The sequence below is a fragment of the Salvelinus alpinus genome, chromosome 10, assembly GCF_045679555.1.
Source record: "Salvelinus alpinus chromosome 10, SLU_Salpinus.1, whole genome shotgun sequence".
Lineage (NCBI taxonomy): Eukaryota > Metazoa > Chordata > Actinopteri > Salmoniformes > Salmonidae > Salvelinus > Salvelinus alpinus.
In genome coordinates, this window is record NC_092095.1 from 25,855,768 (window position 1) to 25,875,945 (window position 20,178).

At 43.5% G+C, this 20,178-nt stretch overlaps 1 protein-coding gene across 4 annotated transcripts; it reads right to left on the reverse strand.

The window, feature by feature from the left end:
• Positions 1 to 640: 640 nt before the first annotated feature.
• On the reverse strand, positions 641 to 18,342 carry dcaf11 (ddb1 and cul4 associated factor 11). Of its 4 annotated transcripts, none has more exons than XM_071328643.1 (15): positions 18,141 to 18,342; positions 15,643 to 15,865; positions 15,207 to 15,334; positions 14,820 to 14,938; positions 14,667 to 14,731; positions 14,352 to 14,452; positions 14,030 to 14,176; positions 13,615 to 13,669; positions 13,031 to 13,099; positions 12,841 to 12,898; positions 12,399 to 12,584; positions 8,172 to 8,325; positions 2,462 to 2,614; positions 2,145 to 2,251; positions 641 to 1,920 (listed from the first exon to the last, which is right to left on the reverse strand). In XM_071328643.1, exons 2-15 carry the CDS (start codon positions 15,852 to 15,854, stop codon positions 1,849 to 1,851), a joined length of 1,626 nt encoding a protein of 541 aa, XP_071184744.1. In that variant the 5' UTR covers positions 15,855 to 15,865; positions 18,141 to 18,342; the 3' UTR covers positions 641 to 1,848. The 4 variants fall into 4 exon arrangements, with proteins under 4 accessions (XP_071184744.1, XP_071184745.1, XP_071184746.1 ...); XM_071328644.1 differs by having other exon boundaries at positions 15,643 to 15,890; positions 18,141 to 18,275; XM_071328645.1 differs by lacking the exon at positions 18,141 to 18,342 and adding an exon at positions 17,849 to 17,987 and having other exon boundaries at positions 15,643 to 15,890.
• Between the last annotated feature and the right edge of the window lie 1,836 nt (positions 18,343 to 20,178).

Sequence of the window (20,178 nt, forward strand, 5' to 3'; positions counted from 1 at the left end):
TCAATGTCAAAGCTTATTTGAATCCATCCCTGTTGTCTGTGTTTGTCAAAAGCAACACATGCCTCACAGAGCGTTCTCTAAAACCCATTCCACCACTTAACATTCCATTATATGCTGCTCCATGTATCCCACCACTTAACATCTGCCTGTATTCATTCAGATACAAGCCCCTAGTGGTTTATCAGAGATACTTACTAATAGCCTCAGAGGCCAGTCTCCAGACAGCTCCCATCCTATATTTGTGTTAATTGTTCACTCGTTCTCCTTCCTTGCTCTCTGAGAGTGCCAAGAAATCTGACTCTAATATTAGAGTACAAACAACATTCTTGCCGTTACAATACCCCCCCACGGACCTATGATGTGGCTCTATAGCAACTAATTGTCTGTTAACTGTGGTTGGCTATGCACTAATTTAAAGCGGTGTTCAAAAAAAATAATCCCCTCTTGCTTCTTATTGCTCAAGCAGCGACTTTCGTGAAAATCCATCTGTAAAGCAAATTACTGCAAAGACAGGTGGCTAAAGTAGTAACAATTACAGTTGTTATCAGATAACCTTTCCTGATATCAATCTGGCAATTCCCTTCATATTATTTCTGACGACTGTATTTGGCAGGTTATGTACTTCTACAAAATAACTGAATATGTTCAAATAAATGTTTTATTGATATTGTAAAACAATTGAGATTGGAACATGAACATCGATATAAACACACAGTCAAACAACATACACACATATTAATGTGTGTACCCACTGGGCAGACGTCTAGTTTTAACACCTAGTTTTGATTTACTATTGGTTGAGTTGTCAGCAAATGTGAATTCAACGTGAAATCAACAAAGCATTTCATCATCGGATTTAGGTTAAAAGTTTGGTGAAAACAATATTAAATTCCCTTAGGTTGATGACTTTTTGTAAATCCAATCAGTTTTCCATGTTGATTCAACTTCCCATAAATTGTTTTAAATGTTTTATTACGTGGAAACAACGTTGATTCAACCAGTTTTTGCCCAGTGGGTATCCACACGTGCACACACACATCCCCCAACCCTTCACTGTGTCTTAAACCCCAACACACATTATTCACACATTCAAATATTGGAATTGGAATTGTTGGACTCCAAAATAACTTATTCTTACCCATGGACATTAATACCATTAAAGTATTATATCTTATACTGAATTGTCATAAGTCTTTGTGGCTGTTCACAATTCGCCTGTAATTTATAACATTGTTTTCGTCTACATACAGTATACATTATTTGGGTGATGCTTTTTACTCAAAGCAACAAAAACATACTGTTGTTAGGAGGCTTGTTGGGGGCTCTCGGAGCAAGCATTTAGTTAGCTTTGAGCTTTAATAGGTTCTGCATAAAAGACTCCAGCCCAACTTAGAAAAGGCTTTAGCCTTCTTTAGCCTATACTTGCATGAGAAGAGACATCAACTCTCCTTAACTGGCATGGTCTTAAAGTTAGATAGCATGGTTCCGTCTGCACTGTCGGTGGAGGGACTAGTGCTGTGTAGGAATAACACCACCTGTCAGAAGACAATGCCTCAACTGTCTCGCTAAAATGTTGCCGTTCTCTGCAGATTGGCGAATACGGGGGGTAATAATGGCTTCTGCACCAACACAGGGAAGTAAAAAGGTAGAATTGGGAGATTAACACTTCACAATCACACTATAATTATTGTTATCCAGCATTGAATCAATGAGATTTCACGGTTTGCTCTGAGCTTGTTGTTTCGCTCTCTCCCTCTGTTGTGGTTCCACCCCTCCCCAGAGTGATGTCACTGACTGACACGGTCAGGCTATCCCATACCTATGACATCATCACTTCCAGTCCTTCTTTCAGTCCCTCTCCCTCTCCTCATCCAGTGGGTGGGTCTGCCTGTGCTCCCAAACACGCACTGCTCCGTCCCACTGTGAAGAAAAAAATTAAGATTGAGGGAGAGAAATAGAGAAAAATAAAGAGGGAAGTGTGAATTAGAGGGAGGAAAAGGAACAATATGTTAAATGACAGGAAAGATAAGAGAACTTACATGCACATTGATTTAATGAGATAGGTATTCTGAATGGTCTAAATTAACTTCCTGAATTGACGCCAGCCCCTCAGTGGAGTGGAGCAGAGCCAGCTAGAGACTTACGGAGCTGCTGATGATGTTGTCCTGGTAGGGATGCCAGCTGACGTCCCTCACACACGCGTCATGCTCAGAGAGTCTGGTCACCACGCTGCCCGTCAGCACGTCATAGACTGGACACAAACAGTCCGTTATACCCCTTTACAATGCTTTTGACTCCCTCTAGCACACGTGTTAGCAAACACACAGTCACACACACAAAATGTCTCTCTCCCACAGATACAGACCAACATACGTACACACTTTACATTCTACATAAACAGAATCAAACTATATTTCTCTCTTCAACACACACACATCCACACCCAGGCATAGTGACCCACCGATGATCTTCCCAGTGGAGCAGCCGGTGTAGATGAACCTCTGTCCGGTGGTGAACTCCGGGGAGAAACGGCAGCGTATGAGTGTGTGCAGAACGCCGTGACCCCTGTAGGTCATCACCGAGGTGTCGCCGGTCAGCTTGTGTCTCTTCAGGGCTGGGAGGACAGGCGAATAGAAGCACAGCAGGCAAACGACAGGTCAGTCAACACCGCCTTCTATTTACACAGTCAAATACAGCTGCCTTATGGCCAAATATTTACAAATAGGACATGTAGAGGATGAATGCTCAAAAGATACTGTAGGCAATGTTTCCTCGGCACTGAGCAGATTTTCAGGTCTTCCAGCGCGTGTTTACTGTGAACACTGAGGCTGTACCTGCTTTAAGTTACTGTTAACAGTGGCCACGTAGGCTACTGTGGCTATTTGATCATAATGTAGGCCTACCAGAGTGGACTACCATCAAAAACAAATGGAGAAAATGCATCTCATAACATTTTAACAAGGAAATAGCTGTTCTATCATTCAGCCTACAGTAGCAGCCTACGTGTGGTTTTCAATGTAGACCTACATTCCATGAGACTTTTGAAAACAACATGCAGGGCTTGACATTAACCTGTTTATCCACTTGTTCTTCAGACGAGGAGGTGACTGATAATGTTGTGTTGTTTGACGCAGGAAACCACTTTACTAAATAAAATGCATTATTATTCCCATACCAATATTACAGAGAATCAGACAAATTATGCTACCCTCTGCATATTGGCTACTTAGCTTTTTCAAGCCTGTCTCAAAATACAACACTGCCCCTTTAAGACAAACAAAAAAGCTGTTCACCTGGCTCGCTTTTCAAAGGTGTCTAGAAATACACGTTTTGTCCTCTCGTAGGAAGCAATCACTCCCCTATTGCTGACCACAAATAATCTATAACTGGGCTAATAACTCACTAACTTGCAAAGGATAACAACAAAATGTGCACGTGGCTACATGCAGCTCTCGCTTTGATCTCAAAACAAGTGCATCTACTCACGACCGCTCATGCTGTAAACACAGTACAGTTAAACGTAAAATGGCACAGATCCATATATGGCAATGGACTATTTGCATATAGGCCTACTGCAGCTCAGATTTTTATGCCGCACCGGTCTGAGTCATATGTGTCAATGCAATAGAATCCTACTCCGATGCGTTCTGCATTTCTTGCATAGATAATTTTGTTTCGGGATGTTGCATTGTAAATAGCTAATATTGCGTTGATTCGATCACAATTACCACAGCAAAGGGAAACGTTGATAGTGTTAACAGGGAAAACTCTAGAACAGTGGTCACCAACCTTTTGAGTCAATATCACAGATTCAAAATGCAAGCCAAGATCAACCGCTCAGATTTGACTTAAAAAACATAAACCTATGCAACATTTACCAATTAAAATTAAAAGTACTGTAACAATGAGGTTTGTGCAGTAAGCTATTGGCCTAATACATTATCCCAGCATATTAGCTCTGCTTGAATTGCCCTGCCAATGCATTGATGTTTGTGCCATTATATTCAAACATTTATGGTAGGCTATATGATCACACCAGTAATAGATCTGTTGTTGAATTACTTATGAGGCACATCTGAGTGAGCATACATTTAAATAATTTGCTTTTTATTTTACTGGGCTGGTGGTGCCTGCATCTGATGGTCAGTATCAGCGGAGGGAGAGCAGAAATCTGAGGGTCCGCCTCTCAACATCCCTTCGCTCTCCCTGACCAAAAAGGGTCAGTCTTCCAGCTGGTGGCGCAACACGAGTCGCACTGCATTATTCCTGCCTCATGCACAAATTCATGTTGTTACTCCTATGAACAGAACGTGAAATATTCCTTGATATTAAAAAAGATCCTAGCCACTAATAATAACGCAAGCCTATAGATGCACTTCCCTAATAATTAATTACTGCTGCACTGCTTTTTTATAGAGCCGAGTGTAAATAGGAAGAAAGTGCATTTTATGTCTCATAAAAGTTTTGAATACAAAGTGTTGAGTGCTGAATAAGAACTTGAACTCACTCAAAAACAGCAGCTCTTTGCTGTATTCGTTGACAGTCTCTCTCTAGTCATGTTTTAAACGTTTTTAAATCTCACAGTAACAACTTTGCTGTAGCTTTCTTTTATGCCCGCTACGTTTCTGCAGACAATCTGACCAATCGACTAGGAATGCCTTGGAGATCGACCAGTCGATCGTGATCAACCGGTTAGTGACCACTGCTCTAGAAAATTGAGTGAAGTTCAAACTCTGTCTGTCTGTGGGCTGATATTTCTGCACGGCAGTCCCGGGGCTACTGCGCACACGCGCAACTTAGAGGGAACATTGACTGTAGGTAGGGATGGGGGGGGGGGTGTATTTATTTTTTATTTATTTATTTAACCTTTATTTAACCAGGTAGGCAAATTGAGAACACGTTCTCATTTACAATTGCGACCTGGCCAAGATAAAGCAAAGCAGTTCGACACATACAACAACACATAGTTACACATGGAGATACAGTAGAGTATACAGTAGAGTATTGCGATATTATTTTTGGCCATTTTATATCAATACTGTAACTCCAACTATCGCATTTCTTTACTTATTTTTGCTTGGTTAACGTTAGCTAGTGCTATTCACCTATAACTGCGCCAAAACGCTGGTATTTAGCACCTTATAGCATAGCGATAGAGGACTCCTGTGCCCAAAAACCTGTTATAGCATGGGCAGCGCCACAGAGGACTTTCACCATTTTCAAGTAGTCAACTGGGTGAGACTTTCTATAGGTTAAGGAAGGATCACATAATTCCCTCCAGGTCATCAGGAGGGATCAGCCAATGAATTATACTCGTGAGCAAACATTTCATAACTGCAGGTGGCAGTAAATCATCAACCTCGTCATTATACCTGTTCAAATAACACTCCATGTGGCAGTCTGCGCCCTTTCAGTTTGTTACCATCTCATAGAAGTAGTAGAAGAAAACGGACTACTTCAAAATGGAGATGGCCTCAATGGCGCTGCCCATGCTCTCACAGACACCATAATGGGACATCCACAATGTTGTGTCCTCTAATTATCTCTATGTCCTATAGATAGTTCTCCATCTTCTTTTTAAAGACGGAATCTGCAGTAGGGGGAAACAGTGCCACTGGCCGACTACCACCTTCATTTTTTGTTTTTGTTGCGGAGCTGAGGAGCGTTGTGCAGCATGGTAAAATAAATTACAGCACATATTGTGCTCTTCTATCGCACATGCAATGATGTTACTGCTGTTTGCACTAACACTGCCCTAACTCATCTGGACAAGAGGAATACCTATGTGAGAATGCTGTTCATCGACTACAGCTCAGCATTTAACACCATAGTACCCTCCAAACTCGTCATCAAGCTCGAGACCCTGGGTCTCGACCCCGCCCTGTGCAACTGGGTCCTGGACTTCCTGACGGGCTGCCCAAGGTGGTGAGGGTAGATAACATCTCCACCCCGCTGATCCTCAACACTGGGCTCTGGTCACTACACACCCGGGTTCGATCCCAGGCTGTGTCGCAGCCAACCGGGAGACCCATGAGGTGGCGCACAATTGGCCCAGCGTTGTCTGGGTTAGGGGAGGGTTTGGCTGGCCGGGATGTCCTTGTCTCATCATGCTCTAGCGACTCCACATGGCGGGCCGGGCGCATGCACACTGACTTCGGTCACCAGCTGTACAGCGTTTCCTCTGACACATTTATGCGGCTGGCTTCCGGGATAAGCGAGCAGTGTGTCAAGAAGCAGTGCGGCTTGGCAGGGTCGTGTTTCGGAGGACGCATGGCTCTCAACCTTCGCCTCTCCCGAGTGCTTATGGGAGTTGCAGCGATGGGACAAGACTAAACTACCAATTGGATATCACAAAATTGGGATGAAAAGGGGGTAAAAAGTAAAAGAAAATATATATCAAACACACACAGAAGTTTACATACACCTTAGCCAAATACATTTAAACTCAGTTTTGCACAATTCCTGACATTTAATCCTAGTAAAAATTCCCTGTCTTAGGTCAGTTAGGATCACCACTTTATTTTAAGAATGTGAAATGTCAGAATAATAGTAGAGAGAATGATTTATTTCAACTTTTTTTCTTTCATCACATTCCCAGTGGGTCAGAAGTTTACATACGTTAAATTGTTTAACTTGGGTCAAACATTTCGGGTAGCCTTCCACAAGCTTCCAACAATAAGTTGGGTGAATTTTGGCCCATTCCTCCTCACAGAGCTGGTGTAACTGAGTCAGGTTTGTAGGCCTCCTTGTTTGCACACGCTTTTCCAGTTCTGCCCACTATTTTTCTAATGGGATTGAGGTCAGGGCTTTGTGATGGCCACTCCAATACCTTGACTTTGTTGTCCTTAAGCCATTTTGCCACAACTTTGGAAGTATGCTTGTGGTCATTGTCCATTTGGAAGACCCATTTGTGACCACGCTTTAACTTCCTGACTGATGTCTTGAGATGTTGATTCAATATATCCACGTAATTTTCCTACCTCATGATGCCATCTATTTTCTGAAGTACACCTGTCCCTCCTGCAGCAAAGCACCCCCACAACATGATGCTGCCACCCCCGTGCTTCACGGTTGGGATGGTGTTCTTTGGCTTGCAAGCCTCCCCCTTTTTCCTCCAAACATAACAAATGGTCATTATGGCCAAACAGCTCTATTTTTGTTTCGTCAGACCAGAGCATATTTCTCCAAAAGTACGATCTTTGTCCCCATGTGCAGTTGCAAACCGTAGTCTGGCTTTTTTATGGCGGTTTTGGAGCAGTGGCTTCTCCCTTGCTGAGCGGCCCTTTCGGGTTATGTCGATATAGGACTCGTTTTACTGTGGATATAGATATTTTTCCACTGGTTTCCTCCAGCATCTTCACAAGGTCATTTTCTGCTGTTCTTGGATTGATTTGCATTTCTCGCACCAAAGTACGTTAATCTCGAGGAGACAGAACGCGTCTCCTTCCTGAGCGGTATGACGGCTGCGTGGTCCCATGGTGTTTATACTTGCGTACTATTGTTTGTACAGATGAATGTGGTACCATCAGGCGTTTGGAAATTGCTCACAAGGATGAACCAGACTGAGGTCTTGGCTGATTTCTTTTGATTTTCCCATGATGTCAAGCAAAGAGGCACTGAGTTTGAAGGTAGGCCTTGAAATACATCCACAGGTACACCTCCAATTGACGAAAATGAGGTCAATTAGCCTATCAGAAGCTTCTAAAGCCATGACATTTTCTGGAATTTTCCAAGCTGTTTAAAGGCACAGTCAACTTAGTGCATGTAAACTTCTGACCCACTAGAATTGTGATACAGTGAATAAGTGAAATAATCTGTCTAAACAATTGTTGGAAAAATTACGTGTGTCATGCACAAAGTAGATGTCCTAACTGACTTGCCAAAACTATAGTTTGTTAACAAGAAATTTGCGGAATGTTTGAAAAAAATTGTTTTAATGACTCCAACCTAAGTGTATGTAAACTTCCGACTTCAACTGTGTAATAAATATAATTTTTTTTTGGATCCATTTAATCATGTATACTTGCATAGTACCTTATGATTGAAGATTGCAATTGGAGTGGCCCACTTGCTAATCTAATGTGCAAGCTAGAAGAAGAACCAGTAATGTATAACAACCTTTCTGCCTCAAACGTCCCTAACACCCTGACCCCCTTCCCCAGGCCTCTCACCTCTCTGGGGCACCTGCTGCCAGCGGTAGTCCCAGTTCTGCTGGGTAACGGCCAGCCGCGAGGCCGCCAGGCCCTCCTTGGGGGAGAACTTCCTCACGTCCCACAGCTTGATGGACTGGTCCTTGGAGTTACTGATCAGATAACGTGCATCGCCCTGCCATATGGAGAGGGCAGAATAATGATGGATGTGTATCTTCCTGACAGAAATAGTTGTCCCTGCGGGTGATTTGTGCAGTCAACGGACACACAGAAGATGTCGTTACCACAGAATGAGGGTAAAAATACTAATAATACATCCTTCCTCACTGATCGAAACCCTTTCTGATTGGTGAAACAGCACTGCATAGCTTTGACCTGTCCAGTTGTGTATAAAAAATACATTTGACCATGTACAGTGCCTTCAGAAAGTATTCATACCCCTCGACTTATTCCACATTTTGTTGTGTTACAGCCTGAAATCAAAATGGATTCAATATTTTTTTCTCTCTCACCTATCTACACACAATACCCCATAATGACATGTTTTTAGAAATGTTTTTTTGAAGTACAGAAATGTCTAATTTACACATACAGTACCAGTCAAAAGTTGACACCTACTCATTCAAGGGTTTTTCTAAATTTTTCGCTATTAACTACTGTGTAGGATGACAACTTTTCATTCTCTCAACCAGCTTCATGAGGAATGCTTTTCCAACTGTCTTGAAGAGTTCCCACACACGCTGAGCACTTGTTGGCTGCTTTTCCTTCACTCCGCAGGTCAACTCCTCCCAAACCATCTCAATTGGGTGGAGTTCGGGTGATTGTGGAGGCCAGGTCATCTGATGCAGCACTCCATCACTCTCCTAGCCTTATCTTATACAGCCTGGAGGTGTGTTTTGGGTCATTGTCCTGTTGAAAAACAAATGATCGTCCCACTAAGCACAAACCAGATGGGATGGTGTATCGCTGCAGAATGTTGTGGTAGCCATGCTGGTTAAGTGTGCCTTGAAATCTAAATACACTGCTCAAAAAAATAAAGGCAACACTAAAATAACACATCCTAGATCTGAATGAATGAAATATTCTTATTAAATACTTTTTTCTTTACATAGTTGAATGTGCTGACAACAAAATCACACAAAAATTATCAATGGAAATCAAATTTATCAACCCATGGAGGTCTGGATTTGGAGTCACACTCAAAATTAAAGTGGAAAACCACACTACAGGCTGATCCAACTTTGATGTAGTGTCCTTAAAACAAGTCAAAATGAGGCTCAGTAGTGTGTGTGGCCTCCACGTGCCTGTATGACCTCCCTACAACGCCTGGGCATGCTCCTGATGAGGTGGCGGATGGTCTCCTGAGGGATCTCCTCCCAGACCTGGACTAAAGCATCCGCCAACTCCTGGACAGTCTGTGGTGCAACGTGGCGTTGGTGGATGGAGCGAGACATGATGTCCCAGATGTGCTCAATTGGATTCAGGTCTGGGGAACGGCCGGGCCAGTCCATAGCATCAATGCCTTCCTCTTGCAGGAACTGCTGACACACTCCAGCCACATGAGGTCTAGCATTGTCTTGCATTAGGAGGAACCCAGGGCCAACCGCACCAGCATATGGTCTCACAAGGGGTCTGAGGATCTCATCTCGGTACCTAATGGCAGTCAGGCTACCTCTGGCGAGCACATGGAGGGCTGTGCGGCCCCCCAAAGAAATGCCACCCCACACCATGACTGACCCACCGCCAAACCGGTCATGCTGGAGGATGTTGCAGGCAGCAGAACGTTCTCCACGGCGTCTCCAGACTCTGTCACATGTGCTCAGTGTGAACCTGCTTTCATCTGTGAAGAGCACAGGACGCCAGTGGCGAATTTGCCAATCTTGGTGTTCTCTGGAAAATGTCAAACGTCCTGCACGGTGTTGGGCTGTAAGCACAACCACCACCTGTGGACGTCGGGCCCTCATACCACCCTCATGGAGTCTGTTTCTGACCATTTGAGCAGACATGCACATTTGTGGCCTGCTGGAGGTCATTTTGCAGGGCTCTGGCAGTGCTCCTCCTTGCACAAAGGCGGAGGTAGCGGTCCTGCTGCTAGGTTGTTGCCCTCCTACGGCCTCCTCCACGTCTCCTGATGTACTGGCCTGTCTCCTGGTAGCGCTTCCATGCTCTGGACACTACGATGACAGACACAGCAAACCTTCTTGCCACAGCTCGCATTGATGTGCCATCCTGGATGAGCTGCACTACCTGAGCCACTTGTGTGGGTTGTAGACTCCGTCTCATGCTACCACTAGAGTGAAAGCACCGCCAGCATTCAAAAGTGACCAAAACATCAGCCAGGAAGCATAGGAACTGAGAAGTGGTCTGTGGTCACCACCTGCAGAATCACTCCTTTTTTGGGGGTGTCTTGCTAATTGCCTATAATTTCCACCTTTTGTCTATTCCATTTGCACAACAGCATGTGAAATTTATTGTCAATCAGTGTTGCTTCCTAAGTGGACAGTTTGATTTCACAGAAGTGTGATTGACTTGGAGTTACATTGTATTGTTTAAGTGTTCTCTTTATTTTTTTGAGCAGTGTATATCACAGACAGTGTCACCGTCACACCTCCTCCTCCATATTTCACGGTGGGAACCACACATGCAGAGATCATTCTTTCACCTACTCTGTGGCTCACAAAAACACAGCAGTTGGAACTCTGGGTCTTCCTTTCCAGTGGGGGTCCTCATGAGAGCCAGTTTCCTCATAGCACTTGATGGTTTTTGCGACTGCACTTTAAGAAACTTTCAAAGTTCTTGAAATGTTCCGTATTGACTGACCTTCATGTCTTTAAGTAATGGACTGTCGTTTCTCTTTGTTATTTAAGCTGTTCTTGCCATTAAATGGACTTGGTATTTTACCAAATAGGGCTATCTTCTGTATACCACCCCTACCTTGTCACAACACAACTGACTGGCTCAAACACATTAAAGAAGGAAAGAAATTCCATAAATTAACTTAAGGCAGACCTGTTAATTGAAATGCATTCCAGGTGACTACCTCATGAAGCTGGTTGAGAGAATGCCAAGAGTGTACAAAGCTGCCATCAAGGCAAAGGGTGGCTACTTTGACGAATCTCAAATATATATATTTTTTTGGTTACTACATGATTCCATGTGTTATTTCATGTTTTTGATTTCTTCACTATTATTCTACAATGTAGAAAATAGTACAAGAAAAGAAAAACCCTGGAATGATTAGGTGTGTCCAAACTTTTGACTGGTACTGTAAGTATTCACACCCTTTTGCTACGACACTCCAAATTGAGCTCCGGTGCATCAAATTTCCTTTGATCATCGTTGAGGTGTCACTACAACTTGATTGGAGTACACCTGCGGCCAATTAAATTGTTTGGACATGATTTAGAAATTAACAACTGTCTATTTATAAGGTCCCACAGTTGACAGTGCATGTCAGAGCAGAAACGATGAAGTCCAAGGAAATGTCCGTAGATCTCCTACATAGAATTGTGAATTGACTTTTCAGCAGCAGGGACTGGGTGATTGGTAAGGATAGAGGGAACAATGAATGGAGCCAAATACAGGCAAACCCTTGATGAGAACCTGCTTCAGAATGCAAACGGCCTTGGACTGGGGCAAAGATTTACATTCCAACAGGACAATGACCCCAAGCATACAGCCAAACCAACGCTGGAAAGGCTTCAGAACAAAATTGTTAAAGTCCTTGAGTGGCCCAGCCAAAGCCCAGACTTGAATCCCATTGAAAATCTGTGAAAAGACTTGAAGATTGCTGTTCACTTCCATTCCCCATCTAACTTAACAGATCTTTAGAAAGAATGGGAGAAAATCCCAAATCCAGATTTGCAAAGCTGATACAGACACCAAAGACGACTCAAAGCTTTAAATCGCTGCCAAAGGTGCTTTTGCAAAGTATTGACTCAGGGGTGTGAACATGTATGTAAATTAGATATTGCTGTAATTCATTTTTTATACATTTAGAAAAACATGTTTTCACTTTCTCATTATGGGGTATTGTGTGTAGATGAGGAAAAAAATGTAATCCGTGTTGAATTCAGGCTGTAACAACAAAATGTGGAATAAGTCAAGGGGTATGAATACTTTCTGTGGGCACTGAACGTACTCAAATAGTGCTTTGATATGGATGATTACATACATTGTATCCTAATGTGTAGAGGGTGATTACAAATGCTGGACACATACACACGCAGCTAGTGTTTTTTCTATTACCTTGCTGTGTATGAAGGTGATGCCGTCTCTGTGTCCAGACAGCTGGCCCACGGGCTGGGGTCTGTCCTCCCGCAGCGTCCGCCTGTCCCACACCTTGCAGAGCGCGTCGTCGCTGCCCGAGAACAGCAGCTGGGACGAGCTGTCAGCAAAAGCCACCGCGTTTACGTCATCCTCGTGAGCATCAATCTAAGGAGAAGGGGAGGAGGGAAGAGGAGAGGGGGGGATAAAGTGTGTAAAAGAGTGAGGAGGAAAGAGATAGCAGAGGTCAACACAGTGAGGTGGGTTGTGATATACACAGAGGGCTTCCAAGATAAGAGGGACGCTCTGTATCGTCAGCAAGGCGATAGTGTGAAGCTTGGTGGGCAGACAGAGGGTGACTAAATACTCGCAGTGCCAATGTCAACAGCAACAGCAAATATGGTCTATAAGCACAGACACAGACCTTAAGGGTTCTCCTATTCTGTTCACGATCAAAGACGTAGAGGCAGCCATCATTTGCTCTGTGAAGAAAATAAAGAAACGGAGAGTGAGATATGCACTGTAGGCTATTAAACATGTCCCTAACCAACTAAAAAATATTAGAAATTGATCTGAAAATGTAAAATTGTGATGAAGAAATTGTGTGCACCAACCCTCCAAGGATCTCTTTTCCGTCTGTGGAGGCAGCCAGAGAGAAGACACAGAACCTCCTCTCGTCTGGGCTAAGAGGGAAGAACAGAACATTAACCAGCCTCCTCCACTGAGACATCACCAATTATGGAACATCCTCGACAATCCATGGAAAAAATTGGCCTAAAATGGTGCTGCTCTCAAAAAGTTGAATCCTAGCTTCAGAGAAACATGCGTGTAGCTCAAAGTTCAGTGCAAGTGTAGCCTCACGAGCTACCCTGATTCAGTGAACCCCTTTTACACTAATTCATATAATTTAAGTAAACGTTGAAGTTACAAAGAAGTTAGGATTTCTCCCAAACAGCAGGAAAAAAGTGGAAAAATCACATAAATGGAGTCACTCGGCTTTTCATGTAATATATCATGAACTCATATAATTTAAATGGTTCCTGTTGCTCCATTATAGTGGCACACAAAATGAACAATGGCCGGTTGAAATGATAGCAAGTTCCAAGGTCAGGCATCCTTGTGAATGAAGAGGATTGTAGGTAGAACAGTTTATTACCTGATTGGTTAAGCTATGAGTACTATGAGGGGAAACACTAACTTGAGGTCCAGGGCGGTATGGGTTTCACTGTCTCCATCTACACTGCAGACATGAACTAGAGGGGTACAAGAGAGCACACATCAGTACAAAATACACCCCAGTGACATCATGACAAGAAGCCCAAAATAGATATATTCTGGTGAAGATCGTGATGGCAAAAAACATCCGTTTTAATGTTTAGAAATAACTGATTTCAAAATGAGTTAGAGTTGAGTTATTTTATATTATATCGACATAGCTGTGATTACCGACTACGCCTCGTCTCATGTTGGTTGAAGCGCCGTCCTTCCACCTCACTATCTTCAAAATAAGTTATAATCCTACCCATTCCTTCATCTATGGTAAGGTCAGGGTGACTAAAATAGCAGCACCCCCCAATGTGGGTGGTATCTTCACTCTGGTGGCCTAGCCTTACTGTAATCAGACCAGCTGGAGTAGAGCACGTTGTGGGAGTCGGGGGTGAAGCATACGTCCAGCACGCTCCAGCCGACGTCCCTGGCCTTCACAGTCTGCTTCAGGTTAAAGCGCCCGCTACTGGTGTCATACAAACGGATGTTCTGGTCTAGGAAAGCCAGGGAAGGGATGCATGTTTTAGAAATCAGTGGTCACTACAAATAAAAATGTGACATTGTTTTAATATCCATTTTGTAAATGTACATGTAAACACAGTGCTTTAGAACTAAAGGAATTTCAATAATTTCCCCAGTCTACTGTAACGGTTGTGTTCACGTCCTTACCTTGGCAGGCAGAGAGGAACATGTTGCCATCATCACTGTACACACCACAGAACGCTTTCTGCTGGTATGTGTCCTTGTGTGTCACATGATTGGGCAGGAAACTGAGGAGAAGTGCAAACGGAACACCAATGGATTTCAGCAACAACAGGCAACTCATCTGTCAACATTCAGGTCAATGGTCCGATAAATAAGGCTTTATTCATTACAACTTTTAAGTGGAACAATTCATAACACATCCCCTTTCACTTGTTTCTGCAATGAGTTTACGGTGCTTAGTTTTAGTGTGTGGATGTGAGGCGTTTTGGTCATACTCACTGTGAGCGAATGCGACTACACTCTCCGTGAGAAAAACTGGAGCCTCGACATCGGCCTTGTTCCCTCTGAGAGAGTAACACAAATCAGAATCACCCTCTAGACCTGAGGAACTCAGTAGACCCAACATGCTTGCCCAACAATGCTTGCCCTCACCTCTGTTAGCATGTGGGTGAAGCTTTGCCTGCCTTTCAAGTCAGATGAGGCCGTGGTCAAGAGGATCTGAGTCCGGATTTCACTCCGGTCCAACTCCTGAGTGTCTGGCTGGGAATCCACTGACAAGACACAGGAGCAGTGAGCAAGAGACCAGTGAGGCATGCAAGTAGATATACATGTGTAAACACACTTGTGTAACAAAAATGCCAATACCTTTTATTTTAACTGTGGTGTCAAGTGCATTGGAATATCTATATGAATAGCACTATATCAGATAGAAGGAATAGCATTATGTTTTTTGGTCATTTTTCATCCATTGCTTGCACACAAAGTAAAAAGTAGGATTAAATGTGACTAGTGCACTCAATGAAACCCAGCTTGGTTTACCGGGAGGGTTGTAACGGTCTCCTAGACGCCCCTCCCAGGCCCCATCGCTGTCCTCGTCAGAGTCCGAATACGACTGGACGAGCTGCAGGCCTGTTGCTCCACTCCCATGGACCAGCCTCACCTGGCCCCTTCATGTACACACAAAGATGAGGAGAGGGATGGGGAAACACTTGTGCTCATTGACATGAACTAGGACTAGGCTACACATAGGACACAAGTCCAGAGGAGAAAGCACTCTATTCTGCATTGGCATGATTTCCTTATGAGTGCCATGATAAAAAATAAAAAAATAAACCTCTGCTGAGAAGCAATAATGTGAGTTTGTGTTGAGTATTTTTTTTAAACTTGGAGCAGAGTGAACTTTAGTGCTAGGTCTACTCTTTGGCTACTGTACAGGCTATGGTCAGACTGTCTCCCAGTCCCAGCTTCCACTTACCTCCTCAATAGGTAAGCCAGCACTTGAGCTAAATCGACGTCCTCCTCTGCTGTTGACTGCCTGTCACCCTGCTGCCCCTCAGCCGATCTGCGACTTCTACTGCTGTTACTGTTATTACTGCTGCTGCTCTGGTTGGATTCCGCTTCAGACTGGTCAGGGTTGCCACTGGAGCCCCGACCGCCGGACATCCCAGAACTAGACTGAGAGCCCATATACTGAGAGCCTGCCAGGGAAGTCAATGATGTTGTCTATGAGAAGTGAATAATGATGACAAATGCTTTAAAGGCCCAGTGAAAAACGTGATTTCCTGTGTTTTATATATTTCCCACACTAAGACGAAATCTCTCCGCCATTGCCTAGTTGCAAAAATTCTGATAGTACGAGGATTCCATACACTATACTTGTTTTGTCACATAGTTCGAATAATTTCAGTTTATCTAACACTGTGAAATATATTTTCCATAAATAAAAAATATTGTTTTTTTCATCTGTTTGAAGCTGGTGTACAAAACCGAAAATAAAAGACGCAAAAACTAAACTTAAGAACGGGAAGCATAGAAATAGCGTACATAAGACAGAGCTACCGCTTCTTAGACTTGCTTCCAATGAGAATGACAGATCGAGCCTTCCGAGTTGGACAGCGGTCTAAGGCGCAGTGCTAAAGTAGTCACTACAGATCCGGGTTCGATACCGGGCTGTGTCGTAGCCGGCCGCGACCGGGAGACCCATGAGGCGGCACATAATTGGCCCAGCGTCATCCGGGTTAGGGGAGGGTTGGCCGGCTGGGATGTCCTTGTCCCATCTCACTTTAGCAACTCCTTGCGGCTGCCGGGCGCAAACACGCTGACTTCGGTCGCCAGCTTTACGGCGTTTCCTCCGACACATTGGTTGGGCTGGCTTTCAGGTTAAGCGATCAGTGTGATTCGGAGGACGCATGGCTCTCGACCTTCTCCTCTCCCAAGTCCGTACGGGAGTTGCGGTGATGGGACAAGAATGTAACTACCAATTGGATATCACAAAATTGGTGAGAAAAAGGGTTAAAACTACCCCCAGGCCCCCCGGGTGGCGCAGTGGTCTAAGGCACTGCATCGCAGTGCTAGCTGTGCCACGGGAGATTGGGGTGGCGCACAATTGGCCCAGCGTCGTCCGGGTTAGGGAGGGTTTGGCCGGCAGGGATATCCTTGTCTCATCACGCACTAGCGACTCCTGTGGCGGGCCGGGCGCAGTGCACGCTGACCAGGTCACCAGGTGTACGGTGCTTCCTCCGACACATTGGTGCAGCTGGCTTCCGGGTTGGATGTGCATTGTGTCAAGAAGCAGTGCGGCTTGGTTGGGTTGTGTTTCGGAGGACACATGGCTCTCGACCTTCGCCTCTCCCGAGTCCGTACGGGAGTTGCAGCGATAAGACAAGACTAACTACTACCAATTGGATACCACGAAATTGGGGAGAAAAAAGGGTACAAAAAAATAACTGCCCCCCCCAGAAATTTGAATGACAGATCTATAACACATTTCTATGTGAATTTGGTAGGGTCGCCAAAAAAGTTACATATTACAGCTGTAAGCCTGGAGGCAAATAAAACATATGTTTGCCATTCAGAGGGTGAACTGGCAAGACAAAAGATTTAAGTGCCTTTGAACGGTTTGAGTGTATCAAGAACTCCAACGCTGCGCGAAAAAAAGGCGGTGCAACTCAATACTAGGAAGTTTTTCCTAATGTTTTGTACACTCAGTGTATATGGCTCTGATGCTTGCTAATTCCCCATAGAGGATGTCATCCTCCTAAGGAGAATGAACTGGCAAATCAGCTGTCTACTCGCATAAATATTTTTCAAGACATAAAACCACACCATTCCAACACAGAAAAGCTGCTTATTAACATAGTTCCTTAAAAAAATTACAATATGCAGAAATCGCTCCGCCATTTGCTGGTTTTTAAAATTCTAATAGGTTCATCTAATTTCAGTTTAAGTGACAAAACAGGTAACGTTAACGTTGATGTCGACAAATATTGTCAAAACCGCTGTGAAATAGCTTTTCAATGTGAATTTGGTCGTGTCGCCCCAAAAAGTTACATATAGCTGCTTTAATTAACATTTTGGGGAAGGTAAACTATTTAACTCATGTTGTAATTAATTATAAGTAATATTTCATAACAATCTGGAAACACAGGATAGTTAACGTTACTTTAACAAAATCTGTTCACCTGTATGGGTGAGCTGCCTGACGTGTAAGAGATTGACCGTGTCTTCTTGACACAGACATACAACTACTATCAAAGACTTAGCTAGCTAAGAAAATGTAGTGGCAAAAATCATCAAGCGACTTGCTCTAACGTTCGTTACAAAAAACGAGCTAACCATCGCATGAATTGTCTGACTAGCTAGCCAGTTAGCTAATACAGCTAGCCTAGCCTAAAGATACCTACACTGTTCTAAGTATAAGGTTACACGCGCTTGACAGTTATTTGTTGCTGTATATTAAGCAAAATAACTTGCCAATTATGTTGTCACGAGTCCGTTTAAGAAAACGTTTTTTATCTGTGGATGATACGCCGTTTTCGCTGCGATGTTTTCAAGATAATACCAGACCGAAGTTGCGAAGTCCGTGATGCGCCATGTTGTTTACAACATAGAAACTCATTATTTTTTCTATGGTTTACAATACTGGAGCAACCTGCGCGAGAACCCCAGCCCTTTTGGTGTCACATGACCTACTCCCGCGAGAACAAGCTACCAAGTCAGTCAATTTGTGCCAGTGCAAATTGACAAGACATGTTGAAACTTGGATGTGTAGAAAATTCACCTCGTGCCTACTCTACACATGGATGACATTCTCCGCAGGAAAACTCTGAAATGAGGACATCCATAAAACCGCAGGGATAGCAACACTATATAGTGATGACATAAGGTTTAGCACTTTACCTAGTACTTCCCCAAATAGCCTAATCTCATATGGCTGCTATACATTTGTTTTTGTTAATATTTCTTAAAAATATATATTTTTAGTTTATTATAGATATACAGTTAAAGTCAGAAGTTTACATACACCTTAAACTATTTTAAACTCAGTTTTTCACAATTCCTGACATTTAATCCTAGTAAAAATTCCGTTTTAGGTCAGTTAGGATCACCACTTTATTTTAAGAATGTGAAATGTCAGAATAATAGTAGCGAGAATGATTCATTTCAGCTTTTATTTATTTCATTACATTCCCAGTGGGTCAGAAGTTTACATACACTATTAGTATTTGGTACCATTGCCTTTAAATTGTTTAACTTGGGTCAAATGTTTCAAGTAGCCTTCCACAAGCTTCCCACAATAAGCTGGGTGAATTTTGGCCCATTCCTCCTGACAGAGCTGGTGTAACTGAGTCAGGTTTGTAGGCCTCCTTGCTCGCACATGTTTTTTCAGTTCTGCCCATGTAACCGATGTGAAATGGCTAGCTAGTTAGCAGTGGTGCGCGCTAATAGCACTTCAATCGGTGACGTCACTCGCTCTAAGACCTGAAGTAGTTGTTCCCCACGAATTTTCTATAGGATTGAGGTCAGGGCTTTCTGATGGCCACTCCAATACCTTGACTTTGTTGTCCTTAAGGCATTTTGTCATTGTCCATTTGAAAGACCCATTTGCGACCAAGCTTTAACTTCCTGACTGATGTCTTGAGATGTTGATTCAATATATCCACACAATTTTCCTCCCTCATGATGCCATCTATTTTGTGAAGTGCACCAGTCCCTCCTGCAGCAAAGCACCCCCACAACATGATGCTGCCACCCCAGTGCTTCACGGTTGGGATGATGTTCTTCGGCTTGCAAGCCTCCCCCTTTTTCCTCCAAACATAACGATGGTCATTATGGCCAAACAGTTCTATTTTTGTTTCATCAGACTAGAGGACATTTCTCCAAAATGTACGAGCTTTGTCCCCACGTGCAGTTGCAAACCGTAGCCTGGCTATTTTTATGGCGGTTTTGGAGCGGTGGCTTCTTCCTTGCTTAGCGGCCTTTCAGGTTATGTCGATATAGGACTCGTTTTACTGTAGAACAATATACTTTTGTACCTGTTTTCTCCAACATCTTCACAAGGTCCTTTGCTGTTGTTCTGAGATTGATTTACACTTTTCACACCAAAGTACGTTCATCTTTAGGAGACAGAACGGGTCTCCTTCCTGAGCGGTATGACGGCTGCGTGGTCCCATGGTGTTTATACTTGTGTACTATTGTTTGTACAGATGAACGTGGTACCTTCAGGCATTTGGAAATTGCTCCCAAGGATGAACCAGACTTGTGGAGGTCTACAATTTTTTTTCTGAGGTCTTGAAGGTAGGCAACGAAATACATCCACTGGTATACCTCCAATTGACTCAAATTATGTCAATTAGCCTATCAGAAGCTTCTAGAGCCATGACATCATTTTCTGGAATTTTCCACGCTGTTTATAGGCACAGTCAACTTAATGTATGTAAACTTCTGACCCAATGGAATTGTGATGCAGTGAATTATAAGTCAAATAATTTGTCTGTGAATAATTGTTGGA